We start from the raw sequence: 13013 nt of genomic DNA on the forward strand, positions 1-13013 counted from the left end.
ACTACAGTGAAGAAAATGTACCGCAAATTCTTTAAATATTCGATTTACAGGTTTTTTTTTCCCTTTCAAAAAAATGTTCAATTTCAGAGAATCATTCCAAATACTAGTCAAAGAGTAATCTAGAAAAATTTAGATTATCTACTGTTCAACACATTAAAAATCTAGCAGAGACTGATATTTCTGAAGATTTGAAGGGAAAGAAGTCTAATCACTTCCTCTAGGTCAGTTAAAGTAAAATTGAAGAATAAAAAAATAGAAAATATAGTGCATTGCACATAGAAATGGTAAATACTGCTTCATGAACATTTTAAAAATTACATATATTAAACAAAATGTATATCACAAAATATAATGCATGTTAATACACACCCATAGATATACACACATACATACACTTACACATATAAATACATCACACACACATGTGAGTACTGGGTTGCAATGTAAAATTTACCTTACTATAGACTGCTGTAAAAGATGTCTGAAAGGCACTGCTCTAGATGAATTATTTCCTATCCCTTTCAAGTCTATGCTTTTTATAATGCCAACTTCTATATAATCGTAATGGCCAAAGATCAGAGATATTAAATATATATTGAATTACTCAATTGAGAAGTTCAGTTTATAGTTTTAGGAGTTAATGATTTAATTTTTCACACAAATAACATATACATTATTAGCAAATGTAAAAATGGTCATTCTATTAACTGCTTATCAGGAAATCATTTGGTATATACACTAAACACAATTTCTTTGAACGAAGCAGAGAGCACAATTGAGCAAAATAGGTTTACAGTCAAAAGAAATGTTACAAGGTCCATGCAATAAATGTTACTAGGAAGAGAACCCTTCCAGCATTAATTTGGAATTTATTTTTAACAAAATATACACTTCAAATAAGTTCAGGTGTTGGTTTCCAAGACCACAAGAGATTAGAAATATATCATTAAAGGAAAGGAAAACTGCTGCCATAGAATTGCTGCTGGTGCAGAAGAAATGAGAAGTGACCACCAAGAACAAGAGGGGAAAACAGAAAAACTGTACATAAAAATTAAAAATACATGGCATCCTGGGGTCATTTAGCAAGGGGAAATACTTGAGCACAGTATTACTTACAGCCCTGTATAATAAGTTATCTTTAGAATTACAAATTTGAACCAATGGTAACAAAAACAATCATAGCTAATATTACATAGCATATTACTTGAACACGGGCACTCTTGACTCCAAAGCCTATGGTTTTAACCACTACTGCTTCTCAATAAAAAATTAAATCATATTTATGTGTTAAAAAGTAAATTAAAGAAAATATTTAAGAAAAGAAACATGTAATTAATTTTTAAATACAAAAAGATTAAATACCCTTAATAGTGTAAGCCTGGAAAACTTATCAAAAAACACCCATTTCTGTGTATCAGTTGTTTGTGTTCTATGTAGTTTTATAATAATTTCACATATAATGTGTATTTACAAATATTTATTGCATTATCTCATTTAACCCTTCCCTAATAATCTGTACCATTATTATCTACATACTGGAGATGAGAAAACTGACGCATGGTTAAGTAATTTGTGCAATATCACATAGTAACTGATGAAGCCAATATTCATACAGTCTGACTCCAGAATTCTGGCTTTTAATCTATGTGCTCTGTGCTACCACAGTTGTGGGGTATACTACATAGGGTAATATCTGCTTACTGTCTCAGCATGTACTTTTTAAGAGATTCTGGTAATCCTTGAAACCCACTTAAAACTCAGAAAAATTGAAAAATACCTTTCAGGATCATTAGGCTGCTTGCTCACCAATGGTCCACTACTAATCTCCAAGTAAGCATTTGCCTACCCTGTTAAAGATGTACATGGCTATGTAATTTGCTTTATCAATGGAAATGTAAACAAAAATGATATTTGTCATTTCAGAGAGGAAGCCTTTAAGAGAAGCTTGCAATTCTTCATTTTCTCTGTTCTCCCTTCCCTGGTGCCACAGTCACCTGGAGGTTCTATTAGCCTGGGTCCTTGACTGATGCTAACATGGACCAGAACTTTCTATTCACCTATTAGAGATACAAATATGAGCAAAAGATAAAACTTCGTTGTATTTTAAGCTTCTGAGATCTTAGGGTTGTTTATTAATAATCACAGGCTTGTCTTCCCAACTAATACATTTAATAGATAGGTTTTTCTGGGAAGTGATGCCATTTTGGGGACACAATAAAATAGAAACAATTATAAAGTTCACAAAAAGGTCATGTTCCAAAAGTTCATATTGAATTGGTTATTTGGAATTTGGAAGTCTTTCTTCATAGGCTCACCTTATAAAAGAGCCCATAGAAGCTTATTTACTCCATAATTTAAATTAAAAAGAATAGAAAATAACAGTGCCATTAAAATAATTAAATAAAAAGAATGTAAAATAAGTAAACAGATGTAACTTGTAGGTATTCTGAACACCTGTAGAGATTCTGAAGTATTTTATACAAGTTGGAAGGCACTGTTCTCTGGTACATTTCATTTCTCTTCAATATGTACATTTTCTCCCTTTCCTTGATCCTGGAATATCAGAAGATATTCTATTTACTATCCATGATTGCTGTTGTTTCCATGGCTTGTAAGTGGGATGAAGAGGAGGAACTAAAGAAAGTTATCAGGCAAAAAACATGAACATTTGAAAAATTAGGAACTATTTAAGTTCAGATTCAGTGACATGTGGGTAACAAAAGGGAGTAGGGGAAAGTATGTCATACTGAATCTTTACCTGAACAGGAATGATTTTAGAGCCTACTCAGTAGTCTTCAGATAGATGAAAAGTTTTCATGAGTTTATAAATGAATGTTGATTCCTCACATGGCAAAAGCTATAACTAACTTCCTCTTTGCTTTTAATAATTGTTCAAATCACAATGCCTTTTCATATTTAAAAAATTTTATTCTCAAAGAAAATTTCTGTGGATATTTTAATGAGGAATGTTATTTAGCCATAATGTTTTACTTACCATAGATAAGGTAAGAAGTTACTAAAGCAAGCTAAAACATCTCAACAGAATTATTTTGCTTTGAATCAGTTTTTATAGATCAGCCACGAACAGAGGTGGAAATTTTTAAGATCATCCATTTCTACTTATGTAATGTAAAGTTAGAGTAATACTAGATTTTTACTCTCCCTAGTGTAGTAAAATCTGATGCCCTAGGACTTCGTAATATTTCAAAGAAAATAACAAAGTGACACTTTGAAAGAATGAGTGAAAAGTAAAAAATTTTCAGTTGCTCTTCCTACACAAAGCTTCCTCATTTCTCTACTGTGTGACAATTCCAAGAATCACTGCTTCTCTAACAGCCTAAACTTGATGTGTTTTTTATGTATTGTTGAAAAATTAGCAATTTTCTCTGTTATATTTTGTTTAATGGCATCTTTTTTCAGTTTTATTCACCTATTAGACAAGCTTTTTTTTTTTTTTTAACCACTACCTCTCCTGAGCTCTAGACTTAGTTTCCGTCTTTTTACTGAACATCTCTGTCTAAGAGGTCTCCAACATATCTCAAACTAAGTCCATCACTGACTCCCTCAAACTACTTCCTTTACACTTCGCTATTTTTCTTCCTGGCATTAACATTCTAATAGTTACTGAGTTTAATGAATTCTTTCTCTGTATCATATTCCATTATCCAAACAGTAGCCATGTCATGTTGAGTCTACATGTGATCTATCATCTCTTTTGCCCTTTCTTTTGCCTCATGCTGACGTACCACCTTCCCTAAATGAAGTTTTCTTTACTTCTTGTCTTGCTACAACAGGATTTCATCTTTAGATTCTAGTTTTAGTGCATCCAATAGGATGATGTCAGATTAATTTTCCTAGAGCAGAACTCTATTATGACCTAACCAGCTCAAAAACCTGCAATGATTCCTACCACCAACTATTTAAGTGTAACTCTTAGCATGGCCTTAAACTTCATAATACCACATAAGAGCATGAACCCATTTTTTCAAACTTATCTCTTACTATTTTCTTAGTTATTGTTCCTCAAACTGGCCAAGCACCATCTATGCCTTAGGTAATCTGGATCTGAAATAGTTTCTACAGCCTCTGTTCTTTCCTTTGAAATATCACCTTGCTAAAATGACGAATCTGTCAATGTCCATCTCATCTGGTACTCTGTCTATGAAGTACCAATATGGGAACATTCTCTCTTTTGAATTCCAATATATCTATGGATTGAAAAATATTTCTCCATAGTGTTTAGCATTATGTTCTGCCATAGTATAATCAGCATTTTACTGACTTAAATTGAATTAAACTGCATGCACATCACAGGGAAGTAAAAATAAGTAAGCTACCTTGTTTGGCAGCCATAATTTAATATCTATAAGATGGGTATTTTTGTGCTCAGAGAAAGGTTCTTACAGAATGTCCACTTTACATTAAATAATGATAATGATGATGATGTTAATAGGAAAAATAATTATAGCTAATGTTTATTAAAAAATACTATGTGTCAGGTACTGTTCTAAACAATTTGCATGCAATACCTCATTTAATCCTCAAAAGAACTTAAGTTGGTTATAATTATTAACTTCATTTTAGAGATGAGGAAACCAAAGCAGAGTTTGGGTAACTTGCCCAACATGACATGTTTAGAAGTTAAAAAAGTAACAACTCTAATAGGACAGTCTGACTCAAGAAATGAGCTCCAGGAGAGATGAAAAATAACCTTATATTGCATATTATATCTTATATGCCAAAATTTACTATTTGTTAACAAGTATGAAATGGGTATCCTGTGAATAAATTCCTCTAAATCTTTTTTAATCACTTGCTTCATAAAAGTAAATGATTTGATACTGCACAAACCAAATAAACTATGAATTACTTCAGGAAAAGGACTTCAATTTATTAATATTCACACATGAAGAATCTGACCTAATATTTGATATCCAATTCTGTTAGATTTATGATAAACAAAGGGTCGCATAAATTAAAGGCCCACCAATTTTACTTTTAAGGGTTTCCTGTTTCCTCACTAAATATTTGTATTGCTTTGGTTCCCCAAAAGCAATTTTTGAAAGTGCTCCTCAATAGAGTTTTTTCTAAAATGTATAATATAAGTCCTGTGCAATATTTGTGGATTGGACAATGGACCAAATGTTCTTGGACTAACAGATGAAAGGTTTTTCTATTCTGAGAAGAAGAGTTAAGAAATAAATTTCCTTAAAAAAAAATTTTAAGGGGACTTGGAGAACTGGATTTTTAAATTATAGTGCTGCCTATTTATCTAATCATAGTCGACTTAATATAATTAGACATGGTAGTTTATTATAGTAGTTAATAACTCCAACTTAGGCAGCATATATACCTGAGTTTGAATTTGAGCTTTTGCTTTTTAACCAGCTGTGTAATCTTGGATAAAGATCTCGGATGGGGATTTCACAAGATAATGTAAATAAAGCACACAGCAAAATAACGGGCAAAGCAAACATTCAACAAAATTTACTACTAGCATTATAAAAAAATAATGACCATGTCAATGAGAGATTGGATTCATAAATATAGATAACTAAGAATAAACTTAATTTTAAATCATTCCAACTATTCCACCGCTTAAAAATATTTGAATATATGAAGAAAACTACAAAAAAAGAACGAAACTGCAGTGCTGAAACAAAGGAATAGGGTATTAAAAGAGGAGTAAAAATCTGCTTCCTGGTTAAGAAGAGCAATGGCATTCCAAGTGGAGGTAAAGAGCAGGTGGATAGGCACTAAGGCATAAAAGAGTTTGTTTAGGGAACTGTAAGAGGTTCAGTATGGACATAGTATATAACATATATATTGGGGAGTAGCAGGTACTTATGGTTATACAGCCATTTAACAGGTCAAAAAGGGTTTTTTTAATACTCTGCTAAGAAGCAGTATATATGAGAATCATTATGTCTGAGCATGGAAGAGTTAACTCTTGGATCTATCCTTGCTATATGTATATCTTGCTAATAACTAATAGAAAATAATGTATAAACTGAATCCTCCAATACGTTTCCTGACTGACACTATATAAAAATATTTTTTTAGTTTATGATAAAAAGGCTCCACAAATTTGTATATGGGTAAGGAGTATTTTAAAGGCATGGAAGAATATAAGAACTTAAATGATATATGCCTTTTAAGAAAGTACTGAAGAAAAAGTAATTTTTCCTTCTTGCTCCCATGGTAGTAAATTTGTATTTTCACTTTGGATTCACTTTCACATGGGTCAACAAAGTCAAACAGCTGAAAATTTGTATTCCATTTCATTCTGTAGCACCATGGAAATCCTGGCACGTGTCATTTTTCATTCATTCTGCTTATTTTTATTATTAAGCACACAATCAAACAACATATACAGAATGTTTTTTTTTTCCAGCAGACTTTCAAACGCAGCTAAATTTTCCATGATGTTGGAAATTCCAAGCAACGCTATCATTAATTTTTAAAAAGCATACCTAAGAGTGCAGTGAGTTTGGGAAGCAGTCCAACTTGTACCATCTTATTCCTCAGTCCCGTGTCAAAGGACAGGTTGAGTAAGAGTCGGAGGGTGATATTCAGCAGATCTTCATGCTCACAAGGTATCATTTTTACTAGCTTTTCAACAATATCCATTTCCACCTATGTAAAACAATAATACAAATGCAGTGAGGCTCTGATGCACAGTAAGACAAAAAAGATCACAAAGAATTATTTTTCCATTGTTTTTCCCCTCCTGTGTATTGATTTTATAAGTAATTATGTGTTAATTACTCTCATTTTAATCTGTAAACTTATTTGAAACCAAACTTTTGAGGAGAAAATATATATTTCCACTTTATCCCTTCCTTTTCTCACTTCACACCATCAAGTGGAAGACAAATTATACTGGGTTCTTAAAAGCATATTATTGACTTCACCTACTAAGTGCCAGGCCCTATGTGAGATTAAACAAGATTTCATCTTGGCCTTCAAGGATTCCAGTCTAAACACAGAGCAGACAAATACAACAAATAATTAAAACAGAATGTGATAAAAGTGGAATACACAAAGTGCTCTGGAAAAAAACATGGAAGGAACTACTAAGCTACCTAGAAGGTCAGAAAAACTAAACTAAGAACAAAGTTTTAAACAATGTGTAATAATTTGCTCTCTGGTAAAGACAATGGTAATCCAAGTAGAAGAAAAAAACAGTGGATAGGCACTTAGGCATAAAAGAGCTTATTTAAGGCACTGCAAGTACTTTGCTACGGCCATAGTATAAAGTATATGTTGGGGAGTGGCAGGAACCTGTACAGACAAACACTGAACCGATCACAAAAAGTTTTTAAGAATCTGCTAAGTTTACATTATTCCTTAGGCAGTAGAGTGCCTTGAATGATTTTAAGTCCAGAAGGTGATGTGGTCAGACTAATAGCATAAAGATAAACTTATCAACACATACAAACACACACATACATACGTACACAAACATGACTAAGGGGCACTGTACAGAACAGACTGGAATAGGTAGACACTGAAGGCAGGCACATAAGCATATATTTCAGTAGATAGTTAAGATATGATTAAGGTCTGAATCAAAAAGGGACAAAGAGATTAAAGAGGAAAGAGTAATTTGAGAGGTGTTTAGAAGATATGGTCAAAGCATTCGAATGAGAAGTAAAAAGGAAGCTCTGAAGGTGACCTTCAGGCTTTTGGCTTGGTCAGTGTGTCAGGGATCCCCAAGACTACCCCAGGCCCAGTGATTTGCCAGGAGGACTCACAGAACTCAGCATATAGTCGTATTCATGAAGATGATTTATTATAACAAGAGGATGTAAAGGAAAATCAGAAAAGGGAAAAGGCACGTGAAGGCAAAGTCCAAAGGAAACCAGAAGTAAGCTTCCTAGAACCCTCTCCTCATAGAGTCACACAGGCTTCAGCACTGAACTGAGACCGAGGCTCAGTGCCTAAGGTTTTTACTGGGGACTGATCACATGAAACCTCTGCCTAGCATAAACTAAAATTCCAAACTCTGAGAAGGAAAGCAGGTGTTTGGCATAAACCACACTGCTTGTGTAAACAGTAAAGCACACTTATCAGTTAGGGAACAGTGAGAACACTCTTGAAATCTCCAAGCTCCCAGACACCAGCCAAGGGCCAATCCTGAAAGAAGGCCTACCTAAGGAGAGCAATCTCAGGACCCTTTTCCGCACAGTCGGTAAGATGGATGTAGGTGCCATTAACTGAGATCGTTAAATTGAAAAACAGGTGTAGCCTTTTCCAGGAGGGCAAAAAGTTATTTTAATTTTTGCCATGTTTAATTTGAGATGATACTCAGTGGATATTTGGAAATCTTAAAAAATAATCAGGAGTAAATCTAGGCTATAAGTAATAGTTTAAACTCCAGGAAGGTGTCAGCAACTATGGCGAGTGGGTCTAATCTGGGCTGTCATCTGTTTCCATACAAGTCAAGAACTAAAAGTTGGTTTTTCACTTTTACATTTTTAAATAGCTGAAAAAAAGTGAAAAATATTTCATGACACAAGAAGTATCTGAAATTCGAATTTCAGTCTTAATAAATAAAAATTGGAACACAGCCATGTTCCTTTGTTTAGAGACAGTCTGTGGCAGCAATCATGCTACACAACAGCAGATTGAGTAGCAGCAACAGAGACCACAAGGAATAGGAACCCAATAGGAACCACCAAACCTAAAATATTGACTGTTTTGATCATCTACAGAAAAAGTTTGTTGATCCCTATTCTAGATTATAAAATTGCTTCAAGAGAGCTTGTTTAGAGTAGGAAGTCAGAGGACAGAACCTATATGGTATTGTAAGCCCTGTATTCACATTTTTAAGGTAACTATCAGCAAAACTTGGTTATAAAAATGTATCATGTCTTTGTTACAAAACAATGGCCAAAGAAGAAGAAAAATTCTATGTAACTACATATTTTTCTGATTACCAAAAAATTTATGAATAACCTTGCTCTACTTTTTCTTTCATTGTAAGTCTAAAGCCTTTATTTATGCCACCCTTCCCATATCTTTATTGCCATTTTTCACTGACCTCATAAAAATCACAGTAATAATTGAGGCCTCATATTTTTTTCCTTTTATTCCATGTCAAGGAGTAAACATAAATTTTTTTAAAAATGCTAAACTGACAAACCAACAATAATTATTACTTTAGACCTGTACCTATACTCCATGGCCAAACTGCAGTCATATCCTAGAGCTCTACATTTAAGAATATGTCCAAAGACTCTCTTTAACTTTGGTTCTCCCTTTCTCCTAATTTAGTCTTCCAAGCAGGCTGGTGCAATCACTTATTAACTTCCCACAACAATTTCCACAGAGGCCAGTGACAAATATTTGTCACATTCATACCAAACAATAATTCTATCACTAGCTTCTTTGATTACAGTGAATAACTTCTTTTCCAGCTTTATTTATTTATCCATTTAACAAATACTTCTTTACTTAAGCCCTGGGTATGTTCCAGTTAACAAAAAAGAAATGGTTCCTGTCTTCATGGAGCTTATATTTTAGACAGAGTGAAATAAGAAAGAAACAAACAAAAATACCAATTGTACAGTTACATTAATTGTAACTGTATAACTAGTATATGTGAGAAATAAATAGAATACCATGAAAGAATATAAAGAGTAAACATGATATAATCTCAGTATGAGAAGTTGTCAAGGAAGGCTTCTCTGAGGAAAAACAATCTGGATAAACAGAAATAACCTGAAGTTAACTGAAGAGGTGGAAGATGGAAAAAAAATAGCATGTACAAAGGCCCTGAGGTGACATGGAAAACATAGCATTCCAGATACTCTTTAAAAATTGTCATTCTGTCTACAAATGTATTGGAAGGGGGCAAGAACAGAACTAGTGATATTAATTAAAATGTCATGGAATTACTCAGGTAGAGGTATTAGTGATTAAAAAAAGTAAGCAGAACCTCAAACTTCCTCTTAGAATGTAAAACGCTGGAAAGGACATGGTTCCAATCCTAACTGCAAGAAAAATACAAAATACAAAATCATAACTTAAAATAAAAACCACCAGAGAGGTGAGGTTGCAGGGAAATCAACTGGCCTGAAAGATAAGGAAAACTGGCACCCCAAAGGAGAGAAGGGTCATGAGCACTGGGGAGAAACAGAGCTGCCATAGTAGATGGGAAGATTGCACAAAAACCTTTAAACAATTTGCTAAAAGCCAAATGTGAAGTAGCCTGAGACTACAGAACTTTGAAGCTACAGATGCTCAGGGAGTTTGCAACCACTTGAAAGCTCTTTTCCAAGGACCTTATCAGAAGGTCATAAGAAAAACTGGGGATAGGAGACGAGTTGAAAGAAAACTTCGCCTCAGTGGCATGGGCCTAGCGGAGGGGCGCAGCTACTACTGGAGAGAAGGCATAAAACCCTGTCCAGGCCCTTTTCTCCTTTTTCCTTCAAAAAACAAAAGACTTAAGCTTCTTGGGGAAGTACAGCAAATCCTGTCACTTGGGAAGCACAGGTGAAGACTCACAGCAGCTAGGGAAAGGAAACAAAACAATACGGAGGAGAGGAGCTGACAGGATGACTTACAAAGTCTCACTGCTGAAAACCATATAAACAGGACTAGTCTAAGACTGGCCTAAGGCTAAAGTAGAACAATGAAAAAAGCAGCTCCCCCTCGTTGCCTCTGCCACCAGATTAGCAAAAGCCAAATGCCAGATAACAGCAGTATATTGCTAGCGGAGTTAAAATTAGGAGAGAGATCCTCTTTGGAGCATAGGCACACTTGGAAAGCCTGAAGTAGAAGGTGGCACATTTGAAAGTTGAAAAAAACCCTCTGACAATCAATACTCCACAAAACACAAAGCAATGCTAGACAAATTTGAAGCTAATGGTGCCTGGTTGGTAACTAAATACAGCTAAACTCCTGACAAAAATGACAATCTCCCACATCCACATTAAAGGCCTAGGAAAAAAAGGTCTATCCATTTCCAGATATAAATTGTACCTATTTCACTCTCTCCTAATTTACACATAGTATCTGGCTTTCAATAAAAAATTAAGACACATGAAAGAGCAAGAAAATAACCCAATGAGACTAGATAAGGCAATCAACAGAACTAGACTCAGATATGACTTGTAAAATTATCAGACAGAGAATTTAAAATAACTATGATTAATATGTTAAAGGTTCTACTGGAAAAGATGAAAAACATGAATGAACAGAGAATCTCACAGTGAAAAATGATACCAAAAGAATTAAATGGAAATATTAAAACACATACACAAACAACATACATAATACAGAGATAACAGAAACCTTCAATGAGCTCATGAATAGATTCGATATAGCCAATAACAAAATAAGTAAACCCAGTGGTAGATCAACAGAAATTTTCCAAGCTGTCCCACACCACTAACCCACCCCCCCCAAAAAAAAGAAAAATGAAAAGAACAAAACACAGCAATATAGCTTCTAAGAGCCATGAGCCAGTATCAAATGAACTAACATGTGTAAATGGAGTCCAGCAGAAGAGAGGCAGAAAGAGACAGAAGCAACACTTGAAGAGATAATGGCTAAGGATTTCCCAAGAACAATGAAGGACATCAAACCCCAGATAAAAGCTCAGAGAACCCCAAGTGGAATACAACACACATGCTCAAACATAGTCAAGCTGCTGAAAAGCAAAGATAGAATCTTGGAGGCAAGCAGAAAATAGAAGACTCATTACAAATAGAGGACAAAAGAATGGCATCACACTATTTATCAACAACTACGCAAGCCAGAAAACAATGCAGTGATATTTGTAAAGCATGTCGACCTAGAATTCTATAGTCAGTGAAAATATCTTCCAGTAATCAAACATGAAACCAAAAGCTGGTTCTCTGAAAATATCAGTAATACTGATAAACCACTATCCTACTTAAAAAAGAGTGAGAAAAAACAAATTACCAATATCAATAATGAAACAGGAAAAATCACTTCAGACCTTCAGACTTTGAAGATATAAGAAGGAAAAAATATAAAAAAATTTATGCCTATACCTTTGACAACACTGATGAAACAGAAAAATCCCTTAAAGACACAAACTACAAAGCTACCACTCAAACAGAAACAGATAACCTGAATAGTCTTATATGTGTTAAAGAAATTCAAAGAAAGAAACCTTCATGCCCAGATGACTTCACTGGTAAATGCTATTAAATATTTAAGTACAAATAATACCAATTTTCACAAACCCTTGCAAAAACAAACAAACAAACAAAATGAAAAGGGAATGAAGGGGACTCATTCTATGAGGTCAGAGTTACCCTAATAGCAAAACCAGACCAAGACGTTATAAGAAAACTATAAACTAGTAGTCTCTCATAAAAATAAACACAAAATCTTCAATGATCTATTAGCTAATCAAATCTGGCAATATATAAAAAGGCAACATATCCTGACTAAGTGGTGTTTATCCACTGAATGCAAAAATGGCTCAACATTTGAAAGTCAATCAATACAATTTACTATATCAACAGTCTAACAAGAAACACCATGTGATTATCTCGATGCAGAAAAGGCATCTGACAAAATCCAACATCCATTCATGATAGAAAGTCTCAGCAAACTAGAACAAGAACAGAACTTACTAAAACTGATAAAGTATCTACAAAAAACCTAGATAACATTATATCAACAGTAAGACATTGTTTCCCTCCTAAAACCAGTAATAAGGCAGGGATGTCAAGTCAAGCATTCCTTTTTTAATATCATACTAGAGGACTTAACCAGTACAATGAGACAAAAAGAAAAATCAAAAGAAAAGAAATTAAAAAAATTCAGATAAGAATGGAGAAATAAAATTTTCTACTTAATGATGACATAATTGTTTACTTAGAAATTCCCAAGAATCTACAAGAAGCCACAAGTAAACAAATGAATTTAGCAAGGTCACAGGACACTAGGTCAATATACAAATTCAACTGTTTATCTATACACTATCAATCAACAACAGGAAACATACTTTCTTTTTTAAAAACTACCAT

At 33.9% G+C, this 13013-nt stretch overlaps 1 protein-coding gene across 2 annotated transcripts in view; it reads right to left on the bottom strand.

The window, feature by feature from the left end:
• Window positions 1-13013, bottom strand: part of KIFAP3 (kinesin associated protein 3) — a 127910-nt gene that overhangs the window by 75254 nt on the left and 39643 nt on the right. For both annotated transcript variants that reach the window (XM_010984495.3, XM_010984496.3), the window contains exon 10: window positions 6474-6636. In XM_010984495.3, the coding sequence (XP_010982797.1) occupies window positions 6474-6636 (163 nt within the window). The remainder of the gene's footprint in view (window positions 1-6473; window positions 6637-13013) is intronic.

Source organism: Camelus dromedarius, chromosome 23, assembly GCF_036321535.1.
Source record: "Camelus dromedarius isolate mCamDro1 chromosome 23, mCamDro1.pat, whole genome shotgun sequence".
Taxonomy (NCBI): Eukaryota; Metazoa; Chordata; class Mammalia; order Artiodactyla; family Camelidae; genus Camelus; species Camelus dromedarius.